The sequence below is a fragment of the Mobula hypostoma genome, chromosome 17 (genome assembly GCF_963921235.1).
Source record: "Mobula hypostoma chromosome 17, sMobHyp1.1, whole genome shotgun sequence".
NCBI classification, from domain to species: Eukaryota; Metazoa; Chordata; class Chondrichthyes; order Myliobatiformes; family Myliobatidae; genus Mobula; species Mobula hypostoma.
Window position 1 is genome coordinate 42020878 of NC_086113.1, and position 26598 is coordinate 42047475.

Here is a 26598-nt window from a genome sequence, read left to right on the forward strand (position 1 = left end):
ATGACTGCTATGGAATGTTACATGAAGGAGAAAGTAATGAGAGCTTTAGTTGGGCTTATATAGATAGTGCTTGATTGATAACCAATGGAAATCTTCCTGAGGAGCTCATGGATGCAGTTCAGGAGCTTTTTCCAGTTATTTTAACGTGATCTTAACCTAAACTTACCTTTGCTTCCTTCCGCTGTGTCTTGTTTTCATTGTAATATTCAAAATTTTGTTCAGCTGAAAAAAAAATTCAGTGCTCCTTTTTCCCTAGTGCATCAATTCAATATTCATAGAGACAGGCTTCATACGTTCCAAGAGCAAGCCCTCAACAGAACTTCTGCAGTGAGCTTTATAGAACCTCTGCCAGCACCAAGTTGTAGAACAACTGATACAGGAAGGTGTGGTATGTTGGAGAGCTTAGAAGGTAGGTGGATCTAAAAGGCAGGAGCTCTGACAAGATTTCTATTAAGTTCAAGTTTATTGTCATCTGACCGTACATACATACAACCAAACGAAACAACGTTCCTCCACACCACAGTCCACCCACAAAACATATGTCACACACAGCACATAAAGCAAAATGTTACCTCAAATAAGTTAATAAAATATAATTCAATATGCATGTAGCATGCAGCAGAGGTAAACAATAAACCAAACAGTAAACAGCTCGCTGTCCTAGTGATGAGATCTTGATGGTGGCAAGGTATTCATTAGTGTCACAGCCTGAGGAAAGAAACTGTTACCCAGTCCTGATGCTCCTGTACATCCTTCCTGACGGTAGTGAATCAAAGAGATTGCGAGAGCCAGAAAACTACTCGTACATCTTTTGGGCTTACAAACCAGCTGTAAGTCCTATATAAGGGCACTACTCAGCCTGTGTATTAGTGGATGCTGAGCTACACCTATCATCTTACTTGAAGTACCTGACATTGGCCTGCATTGGTTACATTATCTCCATTATCTACACAGCTAACTAAGTTCTAGACTTCAAAGAAAACGTCATTACTTAAACAAGAGGCTGCTTAACAAGATAAAGTGCTATGGCATTACAGGAAAGATACTGGCATGGATAAAGGAATGGCTGACAGGCAGCATAAACGAGTGGAATAAAGGGGGCCTTTTCTGGTTGGCTGCCAGTGACTAGTGGTGTTTCTCAGGGGTCAGTATTGGGGCTGCTACTTTTCACATTGTTTGTCAATGATTTGGATAATGGAATCAATGACTTTGTGGCAATGTTTGCAGATGATACGAAGATAGGTGAAGGGTAGGTAGTGCTGAGGAAGCAGTAATTGCAGCAAAACTTAGACAAATTGGAAGAATTGGCAAAAAAGTGGCAGATGGAATACAGTGTTGAGAAATGTTTGATAATGCATTTCGGTAAAAGGAACAATAGTGCAGACTATTATCCAAATGGGGAGAAGGTCCTATAATCAGAGGTGCAGAGGGACTTAGGAGTCCTCATGCAAGACTCCTAGAAGGCTAATTTACAGGTTGAGTCTGTGGTAAAGAACGCAAATGCAATGTTGGCATTTGTTTCAAGGGTAATAGAATACTTCATACTTTATACTTTATTGTCATCACACAATTAGTACTGGAATGTACAATCATCACAGCGATATTTGATTCTGCACTTCCCACTCCCTGGATTACAAATATTAAATATTAAAATATTAAAAATAGTAAAAATTTGTAAATATTAAAAATTTAAATTATAAATCATAGATAGTAAATAGAAAAATGGAAAGTAAGATCGTGCAAAAAAACCGAGAGGCAGGTCTGGATATTTGGAGGGTACGGCCCAGATCCGGGTCAGGATCCGTTCAGCAGTCCTATCACAGTTGGAAAGAAGCTGTTCCCAAATCTGGCTGTACCAGTCTTCAAGCTCCTGAGCCTTCTCCCGGAGGGAAGAGGGATGAGAAGTCTGTTGGCTGGGTGGGTTGTGTCCTTGATTATCCTGGCAGCACTGCTCCGACAGCGTGCGGTTTAAAGTGACTCCACGGACGGAAGATTGGTTTGTGTGATGTGCTGCGCCGTGTTCGCGATCTTCTGCAGCTTCTTTCGGTCTTGGACAGGACAACTTCCATACCAGGTTGTGATGCACCCTAGAAGAATGCTTTCTACGGTGCATCTTTAAAAATTAGTGAGGGTTTTAGGGGACAGGCCAAATTTCTTTAGTTTTCTCAGGAAGTAAAGACACTGGTGGGCCTTCTTGTCAGTGAACTCTGCTTGGTTGGATCAAGTCAGGTTATTTGTGATATTGACCCCGAGGAACTTAAAGCTTTTGACCTGTTCCACTTGCACACCACCGATGTAAATTGGGTCATGCGGTCCGCTACTCCTTCAGAAGTCAACAACCAATTCCTTCGTCTTGCTGGCGTTGAGGGATAGGTTATTGTCTTCGCACCATGCCACCAGGTTCTTAATTTCCTCTCTGTACTCAAACTCATCATTACCCGAGATACGGCCTACAATTGTTGTGTCATCAGCAAACTTATATATTGAGTTTGATGGAAACTTTGCTACACAATCATGGGTGTACAGTGAGTACAGCAGGGGACTGAGTACACAGTCTTATGGGACACTGGTGCTCAGAGTGATTGTAAAGGAGAGCTTGTCCCCTATTTTTACAGCCTGGGTCCTGTCTGTGAGGAAGTTGAAGATCCAGCTGCAGATCTGAGTGCTAAGGCCCAGGATCCGGAGCTTAGGAATCAGTTTATTTGAAATGATGGTATTAAAGGCAGAGCTGTTGTCAATGAAAAGGAGCCTTATGAATGCATCTTTATTCTCCAGGTGTTCTAAGGAGGAATATAGGGCCAGAGAGATGGCATCTGACGTTGACCTGTTGCTCCGGTAGGCTAATTGCAAAGCGTCGAAGTTGACCAGTAGGCTGTGGTTGATGTGTGCCATAACCAATCTCTCGAAACACTTCATAGCAATTGATGTCAGAGCGACAGGTTGATATTCATTCAGGCATGCCACCTTGCTCTTCTTCGGCACTGGGATTATCGTTGCCTTCTTAAAACACGAGGGGATCTTAGACTGAAGCAAGGAGTAGTTGAGGATGTCAGCAAACACTCCAGCTAGCTCGCTTGCACAGGCCCGGAGAACCCGTCCTGGAACGCCATCTGGGCCCGTCGCCAAATATAAAAGCAAGGAGATAATGCTGAGGCTTTATAAGACACTAGTCAGGCTGCACTTGGAGTATTGCCAACAGTTTTGGGCCTCATATCTCAGAAAGGATGTGTTGTCATTGGAGAGAATCCAGGAGGTTCATGAGGATGATTCTGGGAATGAAGGGGTTAATATATGAGTAGTGTTTGGCAGCTTTGTGCCTGTAATCACTGGAATTTAAAAAGAATGGGGTGGGGACCATCTCATTGAAACCTACCGAATGTCAAAAGGACGAGATAGGGTGGAAGTGGAGAGGATGTTTCCTATGGTGGAGGTATCCAGAGCTACAGGGCACAGCCTCAAAATTGAGGGGTGACCTTTTATAACAGAGGTGAGGAGGCATTTTCTCAGCTATAAAGTAGTGAATCTGTGGAATGCTCTGCCATAGACTGAGGCCAAGTCCTTGGGTATATTTAAGGCGGAAGTTGATAGTTTCCAGATCGGACAGGGCATCAAAGGATATGGTGAGAAGGCAGGTGTATGGGGTTGAGTGGGATCCAGGATCAGCCATGATGAAGTGGTGGGGCAGACTTGATGGGCTGAATGGTACAATTCTGCTCCTATGTCTTACGGTCTTATGGTCTTAAAACTACTTCTAGATTTCACTGCTAAATGGACTGATTCTAGTTCAAAAGCTGTGTCCCCTTATTATAGATTCCTGTCACATTGATTTTAACTTTAACTTGAACTGAGATCAGTATATGTGTGTCTTTAATCAGATGCTTTAGTCACCAAAACAATTTCTGCCTTACAAATGCCTATGGTATTTATTACAGTAATAGAAATTGAAGAGATTATGTCCTTCAGTTTAATTCCCATTAAAATTAAAATATGTCCACTATTTAGCACTCTAGTTTAGTATATGATGGTATTATATGAAATAGTGCACAATAACTTGAATATCTCATTTACTTCTACTTAAGTCACGAATATTTTTTACAAAATTTCTGATTACATATGATTACTCACCAGGTTTGGTTTGATTGCACAGCACTTGAGAAATTGGTCTAGATAAACCTTTCAAAACACCGAAGTCCAAAGCATAGAAGTAGTTCACTTCAGATTTTGTAATTGCCACAAGGTCATCTTTGCTGGCTCCAGATATACCAATGGCATAGACCTCCACACCATCGGCATTCAAGGAATTAGCAATGTCAGGTATACTTTTTGAATCTCTGATATCTCCATCAGTAACAAGAATAATGAATTGTGGTACTTTGGATCTGCTTCGTCCCCCTTTTTCTGGAGTTAGAAGCTCTTTTGCAAGCCGTAGAGCCTTTACAGTGTACCTGGATCCCTGCGTCGTTTTCTGTAACTGCAAAACTGCATCTCTGATTTCAGCTTTGCTCGTGAAGGTATCAAGCTGGAATATGGTCTTTGGATTGTTTCCATACACAATGGCTCCAAATCGAACATTATTGCTGTCAACTTCAGAACGGTTCACCACAGCCATCATAAAGTTCATCATATTTTCAAACTGAAGTGCGGTTATGCTGTCTGAACCATCCAGTACAAATACAATGTCTGCAACTTCTATCCTCTTGCATGCTATCAAAAAAAAATTCAGAGTAAATAAGAAACAAACAAGAAAATGACACTCATCTGAGGTAAGAACAAATGTTAAGAAATAGCACAACTGTGAGAAGGTGAGTTAATGGCTTCAGGTGAAGATTGAACTCTGCAGGTTATTAAAGGTTTATCAAGGTGATTACCTTGGGTAAGAACTGAGGGAACAAACGATCAAAAGCTAAGAGTCAAGGATTAGATTTTCTAATTCATAGCAAAGTACAATACATTTAATTACAGTAGACTTTAAAGCCTTTCTTAGTGTTTCTTAATTATTTTGGTTACTTGAGTCATGACATTTATGTGTTGTTCTTCCCCTCCTCTTTATTATCTTACTCTGCAAGGCTTGTTCATTCAGAGTTTGGTAGAAGTCCCTGAAGTCCTCTCACCTATAATGATTACATGTACAAATGGCACCTGAGAAAGGATCTATAAGCCTTCGAGAATTTATTTGTGGATTTACCAGAATAAGTAAAACTGTTAAATTGAAACAGACTGAATTAATTGGGCTTTAATTACATTTAGTATAAAACAAATAATCTAACATGATTAAAGTATTTATTTGGGTAGTAAGAAACAAGCTGTTTCTTCTTATGATGGAGACAGGACTGAAAAAACTTAAAAACAGCAACCAAACTATTCAGAGTGGAAAAGTGGGGTATAGTTTCATGCCAAGAGCATTAAAGATACAGGAACACTTTTTAAGTAGCAATTGCTTCTGCTTTTCTCCACACTAGTGCAAGCCTACCCCTCCCTCACCCAATTAGCAAGTTATTTGGGGTAGCTCAAACAAAAATTTGAAGGCAGAAATCCAGTTTTTGTTGAGTAAAGCTGGAGGAATATTTCAAATATCTCCACTAGTACATTGAGTTCATTTCATGTGGGAAGAAATGAAGGGTGTAATGATTGCCTCCTTTCCACATCTAGGATTTGCAAATGGTTGAGCCACAGCTGAGAACAAAAATTTTGGCCATGAGGTTTCCAAAGTCAAATGACTTGCTGAAGTTGACTTGGCTAGGATCAGATAGACTACTGTCATAAAAAAAATGCATAACTCATCAATTTTAGAAAAAGAGAAAGTAAACAGAAAACTTAAGGAAGCCTATTTTCTGAGTATGACCCATAGTGATTAAATTCAGCAATCAGAAGTAAGCAACTAGCAGAACACAGGATGGTTTTCCTGTATTTGATGGCTGTGTGCAAAACTGCTTCCATATGAAAAGTTCCTTACCAAGTGGACCAATACAGTTGGTCCTCAAAGCTTTGATTTAAAACTCACCTTCAAATGGACTGCATACTTCAAATGAGATCAACTTATCAAGGTCTTTCAAGGCATCAAAGTTCTCCGCATGATAAACTTTATCTTGGGATCCTGCAATATCCACGAGCTGACTGTTATTAGCACCGAAAATACCAATGGCAAAAATATTAATTCCTTTTTCCCTTACAGCTTTGGCGGGAGTGTATACCTCATCCTGCGCTTGACCATCTGTAATTACGATGAGATATTGCCGCTCACCAGGTCGACCCCCATTTGAGCTATCAAAGCAGTTTATTGTGAATTTCAGTGCACGGCCTGTACTGGTCTCCTCATTCAGCTGCTCAATGCCATGAAGAGCTTGCAACAGATTTTCTTTATCATGATATTGATTCAGCCGGAATTCCAACCTTGTTTGTGTACTGAACTGTATCACACCTATTTGGACTCTGCTTTTGCCAACTTCAGTCCTGTTGATTAAGGTTTCTATAAAATCAATCATTTTCTTGAAATCTAGATAATATATGCTTCTTGATCCATCAATTAGGAAAATGATATCTGCCACTTCCAGTTTGCTGCAAGCTATTGGAAGAAGAAACAAAAAAAGTTTACAAAGTTGCCAGTTATTACTAACTTTTTAAGTTGGTTATGTTTTTCCAATTTATTTTTTGATGACAAACAACAAAAACTTTTTGTGTATCCAAACACGAAATGCTAGAGGAAGTCAGCAGGTCAAGCAGCATCTATAGAGGGAAATAAGCAGACAACACTTTGGGCCAAGACCCTTCATCAGTACTGAAAAGGAAAGGGGAAGAAGCTAAGAAGCAAGAATCAGAAGGTTTCCCACAGTTATCTTGACTATACCTCTTCCCTCCCTGTCTCCTGTAAAAACGCTATTCCCTTTTCTCTGTTCCTTCATCACCACCACATTTGTTCCCAGGGTGTAGCTTTCCTTTTCAGGACATTAGAGATGTCCTTCTTCTTCAAGGATTGGGGTTTTCCCTCCTCCATCATTGACGCTGCCCAAAACCAGGTCGCTTCCATTTCCTGAAAATCAGCCTATCTTCATGCTACCTTAACAGGGATGGAGTTCCTCTTGCCCTTACTTATCACTCATAAGCCTCTGCACTCAACACATCATTCTCCTCAACTTCCAACATTCCCAAAAGGATCCTCCCAGCAAACATGTTTTTGCCTCCTCACGCCTCACTCTTTCTGCAGGTATTGTACATTTCTGATTCTCTTGTCCATTCATCCCTACCCACCAATCTCCCTCCCAGCACTTATCCCTATAAGCAGCCAAAGTTCTACACCTGCCCTTTCATCTCCTCCACCACCTCTGTTCAGGGCCACAAACAGAACTTCCAGGTGAGGCGACACTCCACCTGCAAATCTGCTGGGATTGCCCATTGTGTCCAGTGCTCCCGATGTGACCACCTCTACATTGATGAGACCCATCATAAAATGGGGGACCACTTCGTCAAACCCCTTTGTTCCATCGGCCAAAAGCAGAACTTCCCAGTGGTCTTAATTCCGATTCCCATTCCCATTCCGATACGTCAGTCCACTTGTGACACAATAAGGTCACCTCAGGATGAAGGAGAAACACTTTATGTTCCATCTGGGTAGCCAAATGGCATGAGTATCAATTTCTCCTTCCAGTTTAAAAAAAATTCTTCCTCTTCTTTTCCCCATTCTGGCCTCTGACCTCTTCTCACCTGCCTATCACCTCCACCTGAATCCTCTCCTCCTTTCTTCTTTGCTCCATTCTCCTCTCCTACCAGATTCCTTCCTCTCCAGCCATTTACCTTTCCTACCCACCTGGCTTCACCTATCATCTAGTTATCTCCTTCCCCTCCCCCCACACCTTTATATTCTGCCATCTTCCCCCTTCCTTTCCAGTCCTGAAGAAGAGTCTCAGTCCAACATGTTGTCGTGTTCATTTCCATAGATGCTCTCTGCCCTGCTGAGTTCCTGCAGCATCTTGTGTAGGATGGGGAAGATTACAAGCTGGCTGGTAAAAGGTGAGTCCAGGTAAGGGGGAAGGTGCATGGGAGAAGTTAGGAGGTGATGGGTGGGAGTGGTAAAGGGTGAAGAAGAAGGAATCTAATAGGAGAAGACATTGGATTATGGAAGAAGGAGGGAAACCAGAGGGGGTAACGGAGTTAATGCAGGATGGGGAGGAGAAGAGAAAGGGTGAGAGGGTAATCAGAATAGGGAATGCAAAAAAGAGAGACGAAGGGAAAGGCAAAGGGGGGAGCAATTGCCAGAAGTTAAAGCAATCGGTGTGTATGCAATCTGGTTAGAGACTAACCAGACAGAAAATGAGGTGAGGCCAAACTCAAGTAGAAGAAGCAGCACCCAGGATTCCATCAGGGTAGCCTCCAACTTGATGCATGAACATAGATTTCTCCAACTGCCCGTACTTTCTCCTCAGTCCTTCCTTCTCTCTTGTTCCATTTTCCATTCTGATTCCCCTCTCGCTCCATCTGTTTTCCTCGCCTACCCATTACCTCCATCTGGTTCCCCACCTCCTTCCATGGTCCATTATCCTCTCCTATCAGATGCCTTCTCCAGTCTCTTCACCTGTCACCTTACAGCATCTTACTTCATCCCATTCCCACACTCACCACCTTCCACCTCACCTGGTGCTCACCGATCACTTAACAGCTTTTCCCTTCCCCACCTTTTTATTCTGGCTTCTACCCCAACAACCCCACCTTCCTTCCCTATCCTGATGAAGGGCTCAGCCCAAAACATTTATTCCCCTCCATAGATGCAGCTTGACATGCTGAGTTCCTCCAGCATTTTGTGTGTGTTGCTCAGGATTTCTAGCATCTGCAGAATCTCCTGTGATCATGTGTTGTATCCTACTTCAAAGCTATCCTAGGTCATATCGTTCTACACTGTGTGTTTATTCATTGAATTGACAATAACAAATCTATACAACAGTATTAATGTTATTTAAAAACTCACAGAGCCATAGCAAATTTGCTTTGTCCACCTTCAATGCCTAGGTTGATGCCAGGTTGTCTATCCAAGCTACAGATGCTGAAAATCCAAAGCAACGCACACACACAATGCTGGAGTAACTCAGCTGGCCAGGCAACATCAATGGGACAGGGTAAACAGTCGACACTTCAGGCTGAGACCCTTCATCAGGACTGGAAAGGAAGGGGAGAAGTCATAATAAGAAGGTGGGGGAGGGGGAGGAAGAAGTACAAGGCAGCAGGTGATAAGTGAAATCGTGAGCTCTTTACTTCACCCCCCTCCCCGTCTCCCAGCTTCACCTATCACCTGCCACTTTGTACTTCTTCCTTCCCTCCACCCATCTTCATATTCTGACTTCTCCCCTTCCTTTCCAGTCCTGACGAGGGGCCTAAGTTTACTCTTTCTTTTTTTTAAATACACTGCTGAAGGTACAACTGGGTGTCTTGCTCAGCCATTTAGCAGCCATCCAAATGGTACTGGTCTGAGAGTTACATTTATGTCCGACTGGATAAGGAACCAAATTTTTTTTATATATGACGATCCAGTAGTTTAAATAACCATCGTTACTATGATTAACTACTTTCCCAAATTCCACATTAATAACATCACAACAGCCAGATAGATTGAATTGAATTGAATTTGATGGAATCTGAACTCGGGTCTGAAAGTTATTGGTCAATATTTCTTTCTTTCTTTTTAAATCTTTTTATTGAATAAGTATACAAAAAGGTAAGCCATATAGGCACTAATACACTGTTAGAATATAATAAAATTACAGGAGATATTAATACAAAAAAAATGATACAAACAATGTAATTTAAACATAACATACTAAGGTAACATAATAGTATACTAATTTTATATATATATACCAATAGAAAAAAAGAAAAAAAAACCCAAAAAAACCCACCGTGCAACTAAACTAAAAAGCAAAGCAAAGCAATGGGCTAACTTGGAACCAAGCAGAGTTAAAAAAACTTAAAATCACGTCCTCAATCCCGACCTCTACTAAAAACAGTAAAAAAAACAAGAAGGGTATATAAATATGGAGCAAAAAAAGAGGAAAAAAAATTACATTAAATGAAAATATTGAATAAAAGATCTCCAGGTCTGTTCAAATTTAAGTGAGGAATCATAAAGATTGCTTCTAATTTTCTCCAAATTCAAGCATAATATTGTCTGAGAAAACCAAAAAAAGGTAGTTGGAATTGGTCAATATTTCAAGGTTACTATTTTAGTCATTTAAATTTTCTAATACTGTTTCCCAAAAACTGCAGCAATGGCCTATGATTTGAAATTCCATTGCTTCTTTGTCTCAATAGAAGCATAGAACTGAATGTGCCAGGTGTTGAATATTTAATATTTCAGAAATATTTGAATAATATTGTAAATATATTCTTTGATTAAGCAGTTGTTGATCTTTACATAATGCATTGTGAGATATCTTTAAAAGTACGTAAATGTCACGTGTCATCAAGCCACCATGTGATATAAGCATACCTCACTTAAAGTAAAAATCAAAGTTAGACTCGTATCTTTCAGATTCCTTTGTTTTCATTTCAATTAGTATTATGCTTTGAAGTTACAAAGTATAACACCAAGTCCTGATATTTACAATATTGAAACACTATGCTTCCCATGTTTGACCATTTCTACAAACAAAAATCATTTACCTTCTTTTGAACACATATCCCGCAGAACAGCATGTTTTATTTCTGTCAAGGCATCATAGTTTTTAGTGTAGAAGACTCTTTCTATTTCTCCACTGATCTGTAGGAGTTCAGACCGTTCGGTATGTTCTACACCAACAGCATAAATATCTACCCCTCTTTGTCTTAATTCTGCAGCAGTTCTTGAAACCTCATCTTGTGATTTTCCATCTGAGATGGTGATCAGAAAACGACGAACACGATTTTTACGACTTTGATCTGCTTCGTTAAAGAGCGTCTTCATATATGTCAGTGCTTGGCCTCCCATTGAATACTCCCCTCCAATTAATCTGATTTTGTTAATTGCTGCTATCACTTCCTTTTGATTTGTATATTTAGTGACGTCAAATTCTGTCTGTGCAGTATAACCATATTGGACAACACCAACCCGAACTTTGTCTTTGCCAATCCTGAACACACGTACAATATTTATCATGAAATCTTTGATGTCTTTGAGATCTTCAGATGATAATTTGCCTGACCCATCTATGAGGAAGTAGATATCAGCCTCCTCTGTATCAATGCAACCTGAAATGACAAAGCAAACAGATTTAAGTACAAACTGAGCATCACACACAAAACGCTGGAGGAATTCGGCAGGTCAGGCAGCATCTATGAAAATAACTACACCGTTAACGCTTTGGGCCTGGACCCTTCATCAGTACGGGAAAGAAAAGGGAAGAAGTCAGAAAAAGAAGGTGGGGGAGAGGAAGGAGATAGATAAAACCAGGTAGGTGGAGGAGGGGAAATGAATTATGAACCTGGGAGGTGATAGGAGAAAAGGGTAAGAAGTAATATTTGTCCTGATGACTAATGCCACTCCTCCCCTTTTAACATCTTCTCCTCTATCATATCTAAAACAAAGAAACCTGGAACATTGAATTGCCAGTCCTGAGCCTACTGAAACTAAGTCTAACTAATGGCTACAATATCATAATTCACAGGCATACCTATGGTCTAAGCTCATCTGCCTTACCTACAATGCTTCTTCCAATGAAATATACACAACTCAGTACGTTAGTCCCACCACGCTCAGCCTTTCTGTGTCTGTCTTACAAGTAGAATTAGTATCTACTGTCCCCACAGCCACTCCACTGCCAGACCTCTCACACCTCCCACTCTGGTTCCCACCCCCTGCAACTCTACTTTAACCTCCCCCCTCCCCCGAGCAGCTCTAGAAAACCTCCTTGCAAGGATATTTGTATTGCTCCAAATAGCACTAGCAAACCATCCCAGTCGAACAGGTCAACTGTTTTGTCACTTCCTCAGCGAATTCAGCATGCCTCATGAAGAACGACCTGCCCATCACAAAGCCATGCCAACTATTCCTAAGCCGATGACACTTCTTCGAATTCTCGTAATCTTTGCCTCTAAGAATCCTCTCCGACAGTTTGCCCGTCACTGATGTAAGAATCACTGGTCTGTAGAAGAAGCATTGAAATAATCTGCAGGATTATTTTTATTGGCTTTCTTGAACAAAGGAATAATACTTCCCATCCTCCAGTCTTCTGGTACTACCCTTGTGGCCAACGAGGATGCAAAGATAAGTAGCAACAGTGCACCATTCTCTTCACCCACTTCCCATAGTTATCTTGGGTATATCTATCCAGTCCTGGGAACTTACCTATCCTAATAATTTTTAAAAGCTCCAACGTTGCCTCGATCTTAACTTCAACATGTTCCAGCACATTAGCCGGCTCTGCACTGACCTCACATTCATCAATATCCCTCTCATTATTTTCCTTTTTCTGGGGGCACTAGTGTATGTCACAGGTAGCAATCCTGGGGTCACTACTTTGGAGGTTCTGTCCTTCCATTTGACATTTAACTCCCTGAACTCACGTTGGAGGACCCCATCATCCTTCCGGCCTAAGTCACTGGCACTGAAATGGGCCAGGTTCTCTGGTTGCTCACCCTTCCCCTTAAGAATGTTATAGACTAAAATAGAGATGTCTCTGATGCTGGCACCTGGGTGGTAAGGTACTGTCTGGGAGTCTCATTCTCATCCACATCCACAGAATCTCCTGTCTGTCCCCAACCAGTGAATGCCCTATCACTGCTGCACATCTCTTCTCCTGACTTTGCTTCTGAGTCACTGAACCAGATTCAGTGCCAGGGATCTGACTGTGGCTTTCCTCTCATAAGTCATCCCCCACAACTGTATCCACATTGACATACTTGTTACTGAGGGGATTGGCCATTTAAGTACCCTGCACTGACTGTATATTCCCATTCCCTCGCCTATATCCAGCAACTCAGGAGGCGCTGCCTCACTGAAACTCTTGTCAATCAAGCTCTCTGTCTTCCGAATGATCTGTGAGATCCGCAGTAACTTTAGCAGAGACGAAGAAAGAGGTAGTTTTGGGTCTCTTAAGGAACACTAAGGTGAATAAGTCCGCAGTGCCTGATAGGATACAAAGCAGTTTGAGAGAGGCAAGAGGTGAGAATGCTGGGCTTTAAACAACATCTTTGTGTTCTTGCTTGCACAAGAAATGTCCTAGAGGACTAATGAGTAGTTAATGTCGTTCGGTTGTTCAAGAAAGGGAAAATACTGGAAACTCTGGATGGGTGAGTTTCACTAATGGAGAGGATTCTTAGGGATAGGATTTATCAGCATTTGAAAACCATGGCCCATTTAGGGATAGTCAGCTTGCCTTTGAGTGGGACAAATCGTGTCTTTCTAACTTGGTTGTACTTTTCAAAGATGTGGCAATGGTGATTGATGAAGGTAGAACTGTTGATGTTGTCTTCTCGGGTTTTAGTAAAGCATTTGACAAAATCCCTCATGGGAGGCTCATCAGATTAAGACGTATGGGATCCACAGTGAATTGGCCATTAGGATTCATAGAAATCAGAAGGTAATGGTTGATGTGACTTATTCTGGCTGGAAGTCTGTAACTAGTGGTGTTCCACAGGGATTTGTACTGGGATTTTCACTGCTTGTGATGTGGCCTGTGTGAAAATATGGATGGTTATTAAGTTCACAGATGATACAAAGATTGGTGATGATTGCCAAGGGATATGGTAGGGTTTAGATCAGTTGCAGGTACAGTTGGAGAAATGGCAGATGGAACTTAATACAAGCAAGTATGAAGTTTTGCACTTTGGGAGATCAAACGTAAAGCGCCAATACACTGTTAATGGCGGGGCCCTTAATGGAGCTGATGTATGGAGGGATCTTGGGATACAATTCTAAGGCTCCCTGAAAGTAATTGCATAGGTGAATAGAGTAGTAAAGACGGCACGTGGGATATTCACCTTCATTAGTTGTGGCATTGGGTTCAGGAGTCAGGGAGCTAAGTTAAAACTTTATAAAAGTTTTTTTATAGGTCACGTCTGGAGAATTGCATTCATTTCTGGTTGCCCCATTATAGGAAGGATGTAGATGCTTTGGAGAAGGTGCAGAAGACGCTTACCAGGCTGCTGCCTGGATTAATGGACATTTCATGTGCTATAAGGAGAGGATGGATAAACTCCAGCTGTTTTCACCGGAGAAGCAGAGGCCGGGGGGAGATCTGATAGAAGTTTGTAACTTTGTGAGGGGCACAGATCGAGTGGACAGTCAATATCATTTCTCAGGGTCAAAATATCTGATAATAGAGTATACATTTAGCATGAGAGGGGGCACGTTCAAACAAGATGTGCAGGACATCTTTTTTTACACATAGAATGGTGAGCGCCTGGAATACACTGAAGACAATACAATAGAGTGTTTAAGATGTTCTTAGGTAGGTAAATGAATATGCAGAGAATGGGGGGATATGGACCTTATGCTAAATTAACCAGTAATTTTTATCTGACCTTAAGCCAACTTGCCTTGCCTTACAAGGCACGAAACGAAAGACTGTGTGGTGCGCCACTCCTCACACAGACAGTAGGTGGCCGTTGACTCACAAAGAGTTTATCTGTCTTTTGACAGGTTTTGTTTTCAGTCCTGCTGGGTGCCTACACACCCTCCTCCCTGGTTAACCGAAGAGCACCAGGGGGAGTGCCGGTTGAGTCTCCGACAAAACGACCTGAGACAGGTAGTACTGGGCTACGTGGTACCAGTAGCACGGCAAGGCCCTGACCCTAGGCCTGAGTCGACGTCGTAGTAGTAGTAGTAAGCCAATTTCTTTATCATGTTCATGTTTACCCCACTTCCCCCAAGAAATTAACTTATTGGCTTTCATGAAAATGGTTCTAAACAATTTGGGGAACTCAGAAGCAAGGGTACCCCTTCATGTAATTTCTATACAAATAAAATTCACTAATGTACATACTACTCACTTTGCTGTAGTTGTTCTGTTTGTTCTGATCTTACTGATGTCAGATGGACGATCCCAACACAGATTTTCTTTTGGATAATTCTTTCGATATTTTCTAAATCTATAAACCTCTGTATACTTAAAACAAAGTTTTCTGGAGGATATGAGGCAATTTTTGTAAGCTCACTGCTTTGGGTGTTTGGCATTCCTAAGGTGTATACAACAACACCAATACGTCGAAGGGCAGCAGCTGGCTTTTTGACATCATCATCAAAGTTTCCATGTGTGATCATAAATGCAATTTGAGGAATTCCTTGTTTTTGCCTGCTACCAGCAGCCAATAACTCAAAGAAATTCTCTCTTATATAGGTCAGAGCAGCTCCTGCATTTATTTTTCCATTCCTAACAGGTGTAAACTTAATCGCATTGACATGTTTTAAAATGTCATCCTTGTTCTGGTATGAAGTAAAGAAAAACTCTGGTGTTGGACCTGCGCCATACCGAATCAAACCAACTCTCACTTTCTCTGAGCCAATATCAAGTGCTGAGATGAAATTCTTCAGAAAATTGAGGATGAGCTGGAAGTCTGTTACTTTAACTCTGAATGATTCCTCCAGAAGGAAAGCAATATCAGCAATTGAAGCAGTTTGGCACACTGAAAATAAAGAAAACATTGTAAATTCATCCAGTGGCATTTGCCAAAAGATTAGATACATATTTAGTAAATAAAAGAACACTAAGTGTGTGTGCTATATGGTGCATTGAGAGACAACCTTTAGCTTCTGCTCAAGATGCTCACAAATATCAGAAAATAAAAATGGACTGTCTGATGTTGGCATGGGAGACCCAAAGAAATATTTGTTCAAAATTATAACATGTTGAAGATTGTCGCCCATGTTCTGGCATGACATAAGGTATTCTGATATCAGAATATTTTAATTTATAAGTTAACAGAATTTAAATATATTACTTAAAGTGTAGCTTTTTCAAATCATTTAGAATTTTTAATTTTTTTACTATATTTTAATAGGATAATTTATTTTGATAGCTTTTGCATAACTTTTAATGTTTCTAAATGTCAAGGACATTTCACGAAAATAGTTCTAAATTATTTGGGGAACCCAGAAGCAAGGGTACACTGGGGTGTAGTTTAAACATCTGTCAATATCTTCATATAACTTCTCTTAGCGTTAACTATTCAAGCACTGGTATCTCAAACTGCCCAGTACCCAAAGACTTTAAACATATTACTCAATTTTGCTGTGTGCCTGACCCCAATTTAGGTTACAGAGACCAGTAGGAAAAAAAGTTAAAGTTAACACATCATTAAAAGTCTACCTAATTAAATGGCTGAGATTTAGCTAATCTTTGAGTTTTTCACAAATATTAATGGTTGAAGCAATTGTTCCTTGAAATTAAAATAAAAATTCAAAAGTAATAATGGAAACATTGCAGATGATTTATTTTATAATAAGAGACAATTTAACTTGATCTTTTTCTCCTCAGATTGCAGTACTCTTAGTGATGAGTCTCAGCAGAAGTGCTTGGGTCCCAATATCTTCAACAAAAGTGTGCATCTGAAAGAATAAAGAGTCATTACCTGCTGGTTTTTCAAGCTCTTTTAGCAGGAAGTGTTTTTGTGTTATTGTTTTGATTGCAGTGGCTATCTCAGCAGCAACTAGCTCAAGACGATCAAAGCCATCAAGTTTGATTACAAATGGGTATGCTTGAATAAAGGCGATTTTGTTCAGATCGCTTTTAGATGCCCTTCCTATACCAAGGGAAATAGGCATCACGCCATTGGCTTTCAATGCCTTTGCAGCTGTATCAATTTTATCATCTGATTGTGCAGCAGCAATAATTATGGCAATCTGAGGAACACCTTTATCTTTTCGGCTCCCAGCAGAATTGACAAAGAGGTTTCTGTTCATAAAGTCTATGCCGCGTCCTATCCTTGGTACTGCTCCACCCTTGAAGGTGTATTTGCTCCGTAAATAGTTTGTCACCTCTTCTTTTGTCTGAAATTTATTCAGTAAGAATTCAGTTCGTGCATCTCCACTGTACTGAACAAGTCCAATCCTGTATCTATTGGGTCTAATGTTCAGCTGATCAACAATCTTCAAAATAAAGTGCCTGATATATCGAAATCTAGTTGGTCCCACATTTCGAGATCCATCCACGAGGAATACAATATCAGAATAGTATTGATCCTTGGCTGTCAATTTAAAATAAGAGATACACAATAAGTATATGTAGAAAATTGTTCACAAACAATAGAAAACCTGCAGATGCTGGAAATCCAAGCAAAGCACACAAAATGCTGGAGGAACTCAGCAGGGCAGGCAGCATCTAGGAAAAGATACAGTCGATGTTTCGGGCTGAGTCCTGCCAAAGGGTCTCAGCCTGAAATTTCGACTGTGTTCTTTTCCATAGATGCTGCCTGGCCTGCTGAGTTCCTCCAGCATTTTGCCTGTGTTGTAGAAAACTGTTAATTGTTTACAGGCTAGCAATATTATTAATAAATGGTGTTATCTGCTTAAGGCACAGCCAACTTTTAGAATGAGATTCCAATCTAATAGAAAAAACAAAAAGCTTTTTAACTTCTTTTTGCTGGAAATTACATTTGGCTGAATAATGTTGATGATAACCTTTCAAGGGAAGGACGTGCTGATGGACAGATTTTGACACATCTCATTACGGCTCCACCACTGCAATCACTATTAAACCCAGCAGTAGAGTGATATGGTGAAGATGGAAGGCAGATGCTCATCTCAATTACTTTCTTCAGTCAGAGGAATAGCGGCTGCATTTGTTTGATGCTTTAAGGAAAGGCAATTGCTTAACATTCAGATAAAGTACGATAACTCTAAATCAGCGGTCCCCAACCACCGGGCCACGGACCGGTACCGGGCCGTGAGGAAACAATATGATTTGGCGATATGAGTCAGCTGCACCTTTGCTCATTCCCTGTCACGCGCACTGTTGAGCCATTACGCGCGCGTCGTCCATGTCAGCGCAGGAAGGAGATCAACTCCTCGAGCTTGCAAATGACGACGGGCTGAAAAGTCTGTTTGACATAACATCTCTGCCGGCATTCTGGATCAAAGTCAAGGCTCAGTATCCTGAGATAGCCATGGAAGCACCGAAAACATTGCTTCCATTTCCAACATACCTCTGCGATGAATGTAACAAAAACTAAATTGCGGATTAGACTGGACATAAGGAACCCCGTTCGAGTATCGCTGTCCCCCATCACCCCTCGATAGGACCGTCTTGTTGTAGGAAAACAAGCCCAGGGCTCCCACTGATTCAGCGATATTGGTGCGTTGCAATGATTTTATAAGTTCATACGGGGAAAATGTGCGCTGTGTTTAATATCCAAACATTACTCAAAATGTTATGATGCTATTGACTTATATAACCATATAACAATTACAGCACGGAAACAGGCTATCTCTGCCCTTCTAGTCCGTGCTGAATGCTACTCTCACCTCGTCCCACCGACCTGCACTCAGCCCATAACCCTCCATGACTTTCCTGTCCATATATCTGTTCAATTTTTCTTTAAATGATAATATCGAACCCGCTTCTACTGGAAGTTTGTTCAACACTTACTTCAAGCTCCCCTGTCCTCCTCTGATAATTGACTTATCGCTAAATTCATGTGAGGAAAATGCGCTGTGTGTTTAATATTAAATTTGTTAGATAAAGCCTCTTAGAAACGAAATTGAGTGTATTAGCTACTTATCACCGATATTCCGGTCGTGATTAACACCCCCTCCGAACAGAATCGCCAAAAACGATTTGTAGAAAAATAATCGGCAGGTGCGCGCGCAAATAACGCATGCACGCTGGTGCCCGCGCAAGGCTTCTTGGTCATTGTAGTCTTTCTCTGGGTAAACGCAACGTATTTGACTGCTGACAACAGGAATTCTGCAGATGCTGGAAATTAAAGCAACACGCATAAAAGTTGCTGGTGAACGCAGCAGGCCAGGCAGCATCTCTAGGAAGAGGTGCAGTCGACGTTTCAGGCCGAGACCCTTCGTCAGGACTAACTGAAGGAAGAGTTAGTAAGAGATTTGAAAGTGGGAGGGGGAGGGGGAGATCCAAAATGATAGGAGAAGACAGGAGGGGGAGGGATGGAGCCAAGAGCTGGACAGGTGATAGGCAAAAGGGGATACGAGAGGATCATGGGACAGGAGGTCCGGGAAGAAAGACAAGGGGGGGGAACCCAGAGGATGGGCAAGGGGTATATTCAGAGGGACAGAGGGAGAAAAAAGAAAGTGAGAGAAAGAATGTGTGTATAAAAATAAATAACAGATGGGGTACAAGGGGGAGGTGGGGCATCAGCGGAAGTTAGAGAAGTCGATGTTTATGCCATCAGGTTGGAAGCTACCCAGACGGAATATAAGGCGTTGTTCCTCCAACCTGAGTGTGGCTTCATCTTTACAGTAGAGGAGGCCGTGGATAGACATGTCAGAATGGGAATGGGATGTGGAATTAAAATGTGTGGCCACTGGGTGATCCTGCTTTCTCTGGCGGACAGAGCGTAGATGTTCAGCAAAGCAGTCTCCCAGTCTGTGTCGGGTCTCGCCAATATATAAAAGGCCACATCGGGAGCACCGGACGCAGTATATCACCCCAGTCGACTCACAGGTGAAGTGTTGCCTCACCTGGAAGGACTGTTTGGGGCCCTGAATGGTGATAAGGGAGGAAGTGTAAGGGCACGTGTAGCACTTGTTCCGCTTACACGGATAAGTACCAGGAGGGAGATCAGTGGGGAGGGATGGGGGGGACGAATGGACAAGGGAGTTGCGTAGGGAGCAATCCCTGCGGAATGCAGGGGGGGGGAGGGAAAGATGTGCTTAGTGGTGGGATCCCGTTGGAGGTGGCGGAAGTTACGGAGAATAATATGTTGGACCCGGAGGCTGGTGGGGTGGTAGGTGAGGACCAGGGGAACCCTATTCCTAGTGGGGTGGCGGGAGGATGGAGTGAGATCAGATGTACGTGAAATGGGGGAGATGCGTTTAAGAGCAGAGTTGATAGTGGAGGAAGGGAAGCCCCTTTCTTTAAAAAAGGAAGACATCTCCTTCGTCCTAGAATGAAAAGCCTCATCCTGAGAGCAGATGCGGCGGAGACGGAGGAATTGCGAGAAGGGGATGGCGTTTTTGCAAGAGACAGGGTGAGAAGAGGAATAGTCCAGATAGCTGTGAGAGTCAGTAGGCTTATAGTAGACATCAGTGGATAAGCTGTCTCCAGAGACATAGACAGAAAGATCTAGAAAGGGGAGGGAGGTGTCGGAAATGGACCAGGTAAACTTGAGGGCAGGGTCAAAGTTGGAAGCAAAGTTAATAAAGTCAACGAGTTCTGCATGCGTGCAGGAAGCAGCGCCAATGCAGTCGTCGATGTAGCGAAGGAAAAGTGGGGGACAGATACCAGAATAGGCACGGAACATAGATTGTTCCACAAACCCAACAAAAAGGCAGGCATAGCTGGGACCCATACGGGTGCCCATAGCTACACCTTTAGTTTGGAGGAAGTGGGAGGAGCCAAAGGAGAAATTATTAAGAGTAAGGACTAATTCTGCTAGACGGAGCAGAGTGGTGGTAGAGGGGAACTGATTAGGTCTGGAATCCGAAAAGAAGCGTAGAGCTTTGAGACCTTCCTGATGGGGGATGGAAGTATATAGGGACTGGACATCCATGGTGAAAATAAAGCGGTGGGGGCCAGGGAACTTAAAATCATTGACAAGTTTAAGAGCGTGAGAAGTGTCACGAACATAGGTCGGAAGGGATTGAACAAGGGGTGATAAAACCGTGTCGAGGTATGCAGAAACGAGTTCGGTGGGACAGGAGCAAGCTGAGACAATAGGTCGGCCAGGACAGGCAGGTTTGTGGATCTTGGGTAGGAGGTATAAATGGGAAGTGCGAGGTGTGGGAACTATAAGGTTGGTAGCAGTGGATGGGAGATCCCCTGAGCGGACAAAGTCGGTGATGGTGTGGGAGACAATGGCCTGGTGCTCCTTAGTGGGGTCACGATCGAGGGGTAAGTAAGAGGAGGTATCCGCGAGTTGTCGCTGTGCCTCAGCAAGTTGTCCCTCTGTCCCTCTGAATATACCCCTTGCCCATCCTCTGGGTTCCCCCCCCACCTTGTCTTTCTTCCCGGATCTCCTGTCCCATGATCCTCTCGTATCCCCTTCTGCCTATCACCTGTCCAGCTCTTGGCTCCATCCCTCCCCCTCCTGTCTTCTCCTATCATTTTGGATCTCCCCCTCCCCCTCCAACTTTCAAATCCCTTACTCACTCTTCCTTCAGTTAGTCCTGACGAAGGGTCTCGGCCTGAAACGTCAACTGCACCTCTTCCTAGAGATGCTACCTGGCCTGCTGCGTTCACCAGCAACTTTTATGTGTATTTGACTGCTACTCTTGTCCATTGGCAACCATCCCGCACTCCCCCCCACCACCCCCCAGGTCGGCCGGTCCGCCGGTCCGCAAGAATATTGTCAACATGAAACTGGTCCGCAAAAAAGATTGGGGACCCCTGCTCTAAATAATCAAACTAATTTTATTAATTTTTGTTAACATATCAATTTGTTATTAAATCAAAATATTTTTTTTTCTTGGAATACATAAATCCCTTTGAATAGATTATAAAACGACCCTGCCTAACATTGCCTCCCTGCCTACCTCTGAGATTGGGGAGGTCAATAAACCTAATCAGCAGAGTTTTGAATGAGCAAAGGGACAGACTGGGATGAAGTACTCTGCTAAGACAAAATGAGCATGATTCCGTCCATTATGTCCAAAATTGAATTCGATGATCATTTATCACACGATTCTTTTCCTCTCTGACACGGCTTTACTGCAGAACGATTTTGTGATTTAGTCAAGTGGACCTACATAGGTTGGACTAAACAGAAAGGAAATTTAACTCTAAAGAATGGTCGGTGCAGAAACCTCTCATGATGAAGTTTCAGCTGTTCTTCCAAGCGTAGATATAGTTAGCGCAAGGCCAAGTGGTTAGGTATCGGTCTAGTGATCTGAAGGTTGCTAGTTCGAGCCTCAGCTGAGGCAACGTGTTGTTTCCTTGAGCAAGGCACTTAACCACACATTGCCCTGCAACGACACCGGTGCTAAGCTGTATTGGCCCTAGTGCCCTTCCCTTGGACAACATCGGTGGCATGGAGAGGGGAGACTTGCAGCCTGGGCAACTGCCGATCTTCCATACGACCTTGCCCAGGCACAAATCCATGGTCTCATGAGACTAACAGATGCCTATAGATATAGTTAGCATGGATGAGCATTGGACAGCAGTTAGCTTTACCATGGCTAACCAAAATGTTAACACCCTCCCTATTTCCTTCTATGATGCTTTGCCAGAGAGAACCCAGTTGCTCGGATTGAATGGATCACTGACTTTTTTCCTAATTTTGCAGGCATACAGGAAATGCAGCAGTTGGGCTGGGTACTAATACAGTGTGGAATTCAAAGGGAATCAGGAAAGGAAGATCTCTACAGTTTGGAATGAGTGGTAGCGTGACAGAGTCTACAAGGGTGAAAGGGTTGGATGCATTGATCTGAAGGGTACTAACAACCAGGAATCAGACATTGGGTTAGTAATCACGGCTCACTGGAGTGGGAGCCTAGTAGGATGATTGGGGTGAAAATCAGCCACTGCAAACAGTAGAAGAGTGAGCTGGCCGACAGATAGGTTATCAGCATGGGGTTGGGATGTGTGATCGATGGGTAATTGCACTGTTGTGATGGGCAGATCAGAACGTGGTAGATGGTTATTTGATGGAGGAAGGTAGTTATGCAGATCCTTAGAGATAAAGTGGAGTGAGAATCATAGGCTGGACAAATGGGAGTAATGTGGTGCTGGGGACTGGATATTGCAGGGCAACTCAGATAAGTAGAATGTAAGGTAAATGTATGATATTAAAACAGGAATGAGAGGATGAGATATGCAAGTTCTATCTGACCATACAACATCCCAGCTGAAGTACCAAACATCTGCAGCTTGTAGATGTGCCTGTAGTTAATCTTTTCTGCCTGTAGTTAATCTTTTCTGGTTGCAACACTGGCATCTATTCAGTAACATGAGAAAATCTGCAGATGCTGGAAATCCAAAGCAACACACACAAAATGCTCAGCAGGTCAGGCAGCATCTATAGAAACGAATAAACAGACGACGTTTCAGGCCTAGACTCTTCATCAGGACTAGAAAGGAAAGGAAGAAGTCAAAATAAGAAGGATGAGGGAGAGGAGGAAGAAGCACAAGGTGGCAGGTGATAGGTAAAACCAGGAAAGGGAGAGTTGGTAAAGTAAGTAACTAGGAATTTGATTGGTGAAACAGAAGAAGGGCTAGAGAAGAGGGAATCTGATAGGAGAGGACAGAAGACCATGGAAGAAAGGGAAGGGAGGTAATGAGCAGCTAAGGAGATAAGGAGAGAGGGAAATAGGAATGGGGATTAGTGAAGGAGAGGGGTGGGCATAATTTATCAGAAGTTCAAGAAATCAATCCTCATGCCATCAGGTTGGAGACTACCCTGACGGCATACAAGTTGGTGCTCCTCCAACCTGAATATGACCTTATTGCGGCAATAGATCTCGCTGACATGTTGGAATGGGAATTGGAAGTAGCATTGAAATTGGTGGCCAGTGGGAGACCTTGCTTTTTTGAGGGAGGTGGAATGAAAGTGGGTTTCTCCAATATATAGCAGGAAACACCGGCAGCACTGGATACAGTAGAGGACCCCAACAGACTCACACATGAAGTGTCTCCTCACCTGGAAGGACTGCTTAGGGCTTTGAATGGTAGTGAGGGAGGAGGTGTAGGGGCATGCGTGGCACTTGTTCTGCTTGCAAGGATAAGTGCCAGGAGGGATATCAGTGGGGAGGGACAAGTGGACAAGAGAATCGCTTAGGGAGCAAACCCTGCAGAAAGTGGGAGGGAGGGAAAGATGTGTTTGGTGGTGGGATCCCACTGGAAATGGCAGAAGTTACGGAGAATTATATGCTGGACGTAGAGGCCAGTGGGGTAGTAGGTGAGGAAAAGAGGAACCCTACCCCAGGTAGGGTAACTGGAAGATGGGGTGAAGGCAGGTGTGCAAGTAATGGAAGAGCTGAGGGTGAGGGCAGAATTGATGGTGGAGGAAGGGAAGCCCTTTTTTGAAAAAGGAGGACATTTCAGCTGTTCTGGAATGAAATGCCTCATCCTGAGAGCAGATGCAGTGGAGACAGAGGAACTGAGAGAAGGGAATGACATTCTTTACAAGTGCAGAGTGGGAAGAGGTATAGTCCAGGTTGCTGTGAGAGTCATCGGATTAATAATAGACATCAGTAGATAGACTGTCTCCAGAGATGGTGACAGAGAGGTCAAGAAAGTGGAGAAGGTGTCAAAAATGGATCAAGTAAATTTGAGGGCAGGGAGGAAGTTGGAGGCAAAGTTGATGAAATCGATAAGCTCAGCGGGAAACAGCACCGATGCAGTTGTCTTTGTAACATAGGAAGAGATTGGCAGCAATGCCAGTGAAAGCTTCCACAAAGCCAATGAAAAGGCAGTCATAACTGGAGCCCATGTGAATGCCCATGGCTATACCTTTGATTTGAAGGAGGGGGGAGGAGCCAGAGGAGAAACTGTTGAGGGTGGGGGCCAGTTCAGAGGACAGTGGTGGTGGAGTGGAACTGGTTGGGTCTGTTGTCCAGAAAGTACAGTAACAGAGAACTTTAAGACCCTCCTGATGAGGGATGGAAGTGTATATGGACTGGACATCGATAGTGAAAAATGAGACAATCAGGGCCGGTGAACTTAAAGTCATTGCAAAGATCAGGAGTGAAGTGCCTCTATTTGATAACGTGAAGAAATTAACCAGGCATGTTCTGCTACAAAACTACAGGACAAATCCAATTCAGGTAATTACTACTCAATCAATCTACTCTCAATCATGAGCAAAGTGATAGAAACTGTCACCAACAGTGCTATTACATAACACTTACCTGCCAAGAGCTGACTTATCAATGCTCAGGAATTTCCCAGGACCACTAGACTTCCCAACATAGTCCAGAGTTCTCAATTCTAAAGGTGGCATTAGAGTTAAAACCCTTGACAAAATGACAGAGAGTGACATGAAAGGCATTGGACATCAAAGGGAAAATACTCCACTTGCACAGAGGAAAATGGCTGTGGTTATTGGACAATTACCCTTGAGTGATTGCCTATTTCCAGCTTCTTCATCATTGACCATCCATTCATCATAAGGTCAAAAGTGGGATGTCTTGGATGATTACATTAAGTTCAGTTCCTCAGCATCTGAAGGACCTCCTGCCTGAATACAGCAATACCCAAACAACATCCAGGAATGGACTGGTATATGACAAGTAATATTCATGCTACAACAAACACAGATATCTAACAATTAACAATTAACAAAGATCTAACAATCTAACAACTAAGCAAAGTTAGCCATCCATCTATGATGTGAAAAGGCATTAACATTGCCAAACTCCCCCACCAGCATCACCATGGCCCACAACCTCATGCACTAGCCACTTAAATATCATAGCTTTGAGAACAACCGTGAGGCAGGGTATCCTGCAGCAAGCGACTTACATTCTGACCCCTAATGCCTTCAAACCAAGGGCATGACACCAGGGAGTAGTGTGATGCAACATCTTCCATCTGCTGGATGAGTGCATTTCTGACGGCTGTCAAAAAAAAAAATTCTGCACTCTCCAAGACAAATCAGCCTACCATCAACCATCATAAACTCCTCCACCATCAGTGCTCACTGGATGAGTGCACATCATCAGTTATTCACCCAGGCCAGTCTGACGGTGCATTCCAAACCCATAACCTCCACCATCAAGATAAAGAAGAGAAGTGGATATGTAGGAACATTACCACCTGCATTTTCCCCACGTGTTTGCACACTGTCCTGATTTGGAAATATATTGTTGAACCTTCACTATGACTGAGCAGGGTCCCAGAACTCCCTGTCCAACAGAATGGTGAAAGTATCACAAACAAGAGAAAATCTGCAGATGCTGGAAAATCCAAGCAACACACTCACACAAAATGCTGGAGGAACTCAGCAAGAAAGGCAGCATCTATGGAAAAAAGCAATCGATACTTCAGGCCGAGACCCTGTTGATTTGTGGAACTGTCATTACCAGTAGGACTGCAGTGGTTAAAGGTGCTCAGCACCAGCTTCTCAGGTGTTCTTTGGAATGGGAAATAAATGCTGGTCTTTCTGGTGATGCTCACATTCCCAAAACAAACATAAGCAAAACTCTTTAAGGTTAGAGAAGGAATTGTCTACTGCACTTTGGACTTACTCCCTCCTTCAGTGAGGAGGTAGGTTGTTTGCCACAGAATACTAGCTTCTGATCTCTTACATACTCTGTAGCTCTTTAGCTAGTCCAGTTACTCTAGGGAGGCAGAGTTGTGTGGCGGTTAGCACAATGCTGTACAACACCTACTGTAGGAACACAGCAGGCCAGGCAGCATCTCTAGGAAGAGGTGCAGTCGACTGCAACTTTGATGTGTGTTGCTTGAATTTCCAGCATCTGCAGAATTCCTGTTGTTTACCTAATGTAGGACCAGAGTTTGATCCCCACTGCTATCTGCAAGAAATTTGTACATTCTCCCCGTGACCACATTGGTTTCCTCC

General features: G+C 42.8%; 1 protein-coding gene across 2 annotated transcripts in view; it reads right to left on the reverse strand.

Annotated features, from left to right (window-relative positions):
- The window catches only part of LOC134357971 (collagen alpha-6(VI) chain-like), a 157273-nt gene that overhangs the window by 119419 nt on the left and 11256 nt on the right, over positions 1 to 26598 (reverse strand). For both annotated transcript variants that reach the window (XM_063069798.1, XM_063069799.1), the window contains exons 3-7: positions 16528 to 17142; positions 14950 to 15582; positions 10645 to 11208; positions 6002 to 6562; positions 4126 to 4704 (exon numbers count right to left, since the gene is read on the reverse strand). In XM_063069798.1, the coding sequence (XP_062925868.1) occupies positions 4126 to 4704; positions 6002 to 6562; positions 10645 to 11208; positions 14950 to 15582; positions 16528 to 17142 (2952 nt within the window). The remainder of the gene's footprint in view (positions 1 to 4125; positions 4705 to 6001; positions 6563 to 10644; positions 11209 to 14949; positions 15583 to 16527; positions 17143 to 26598) is intronic.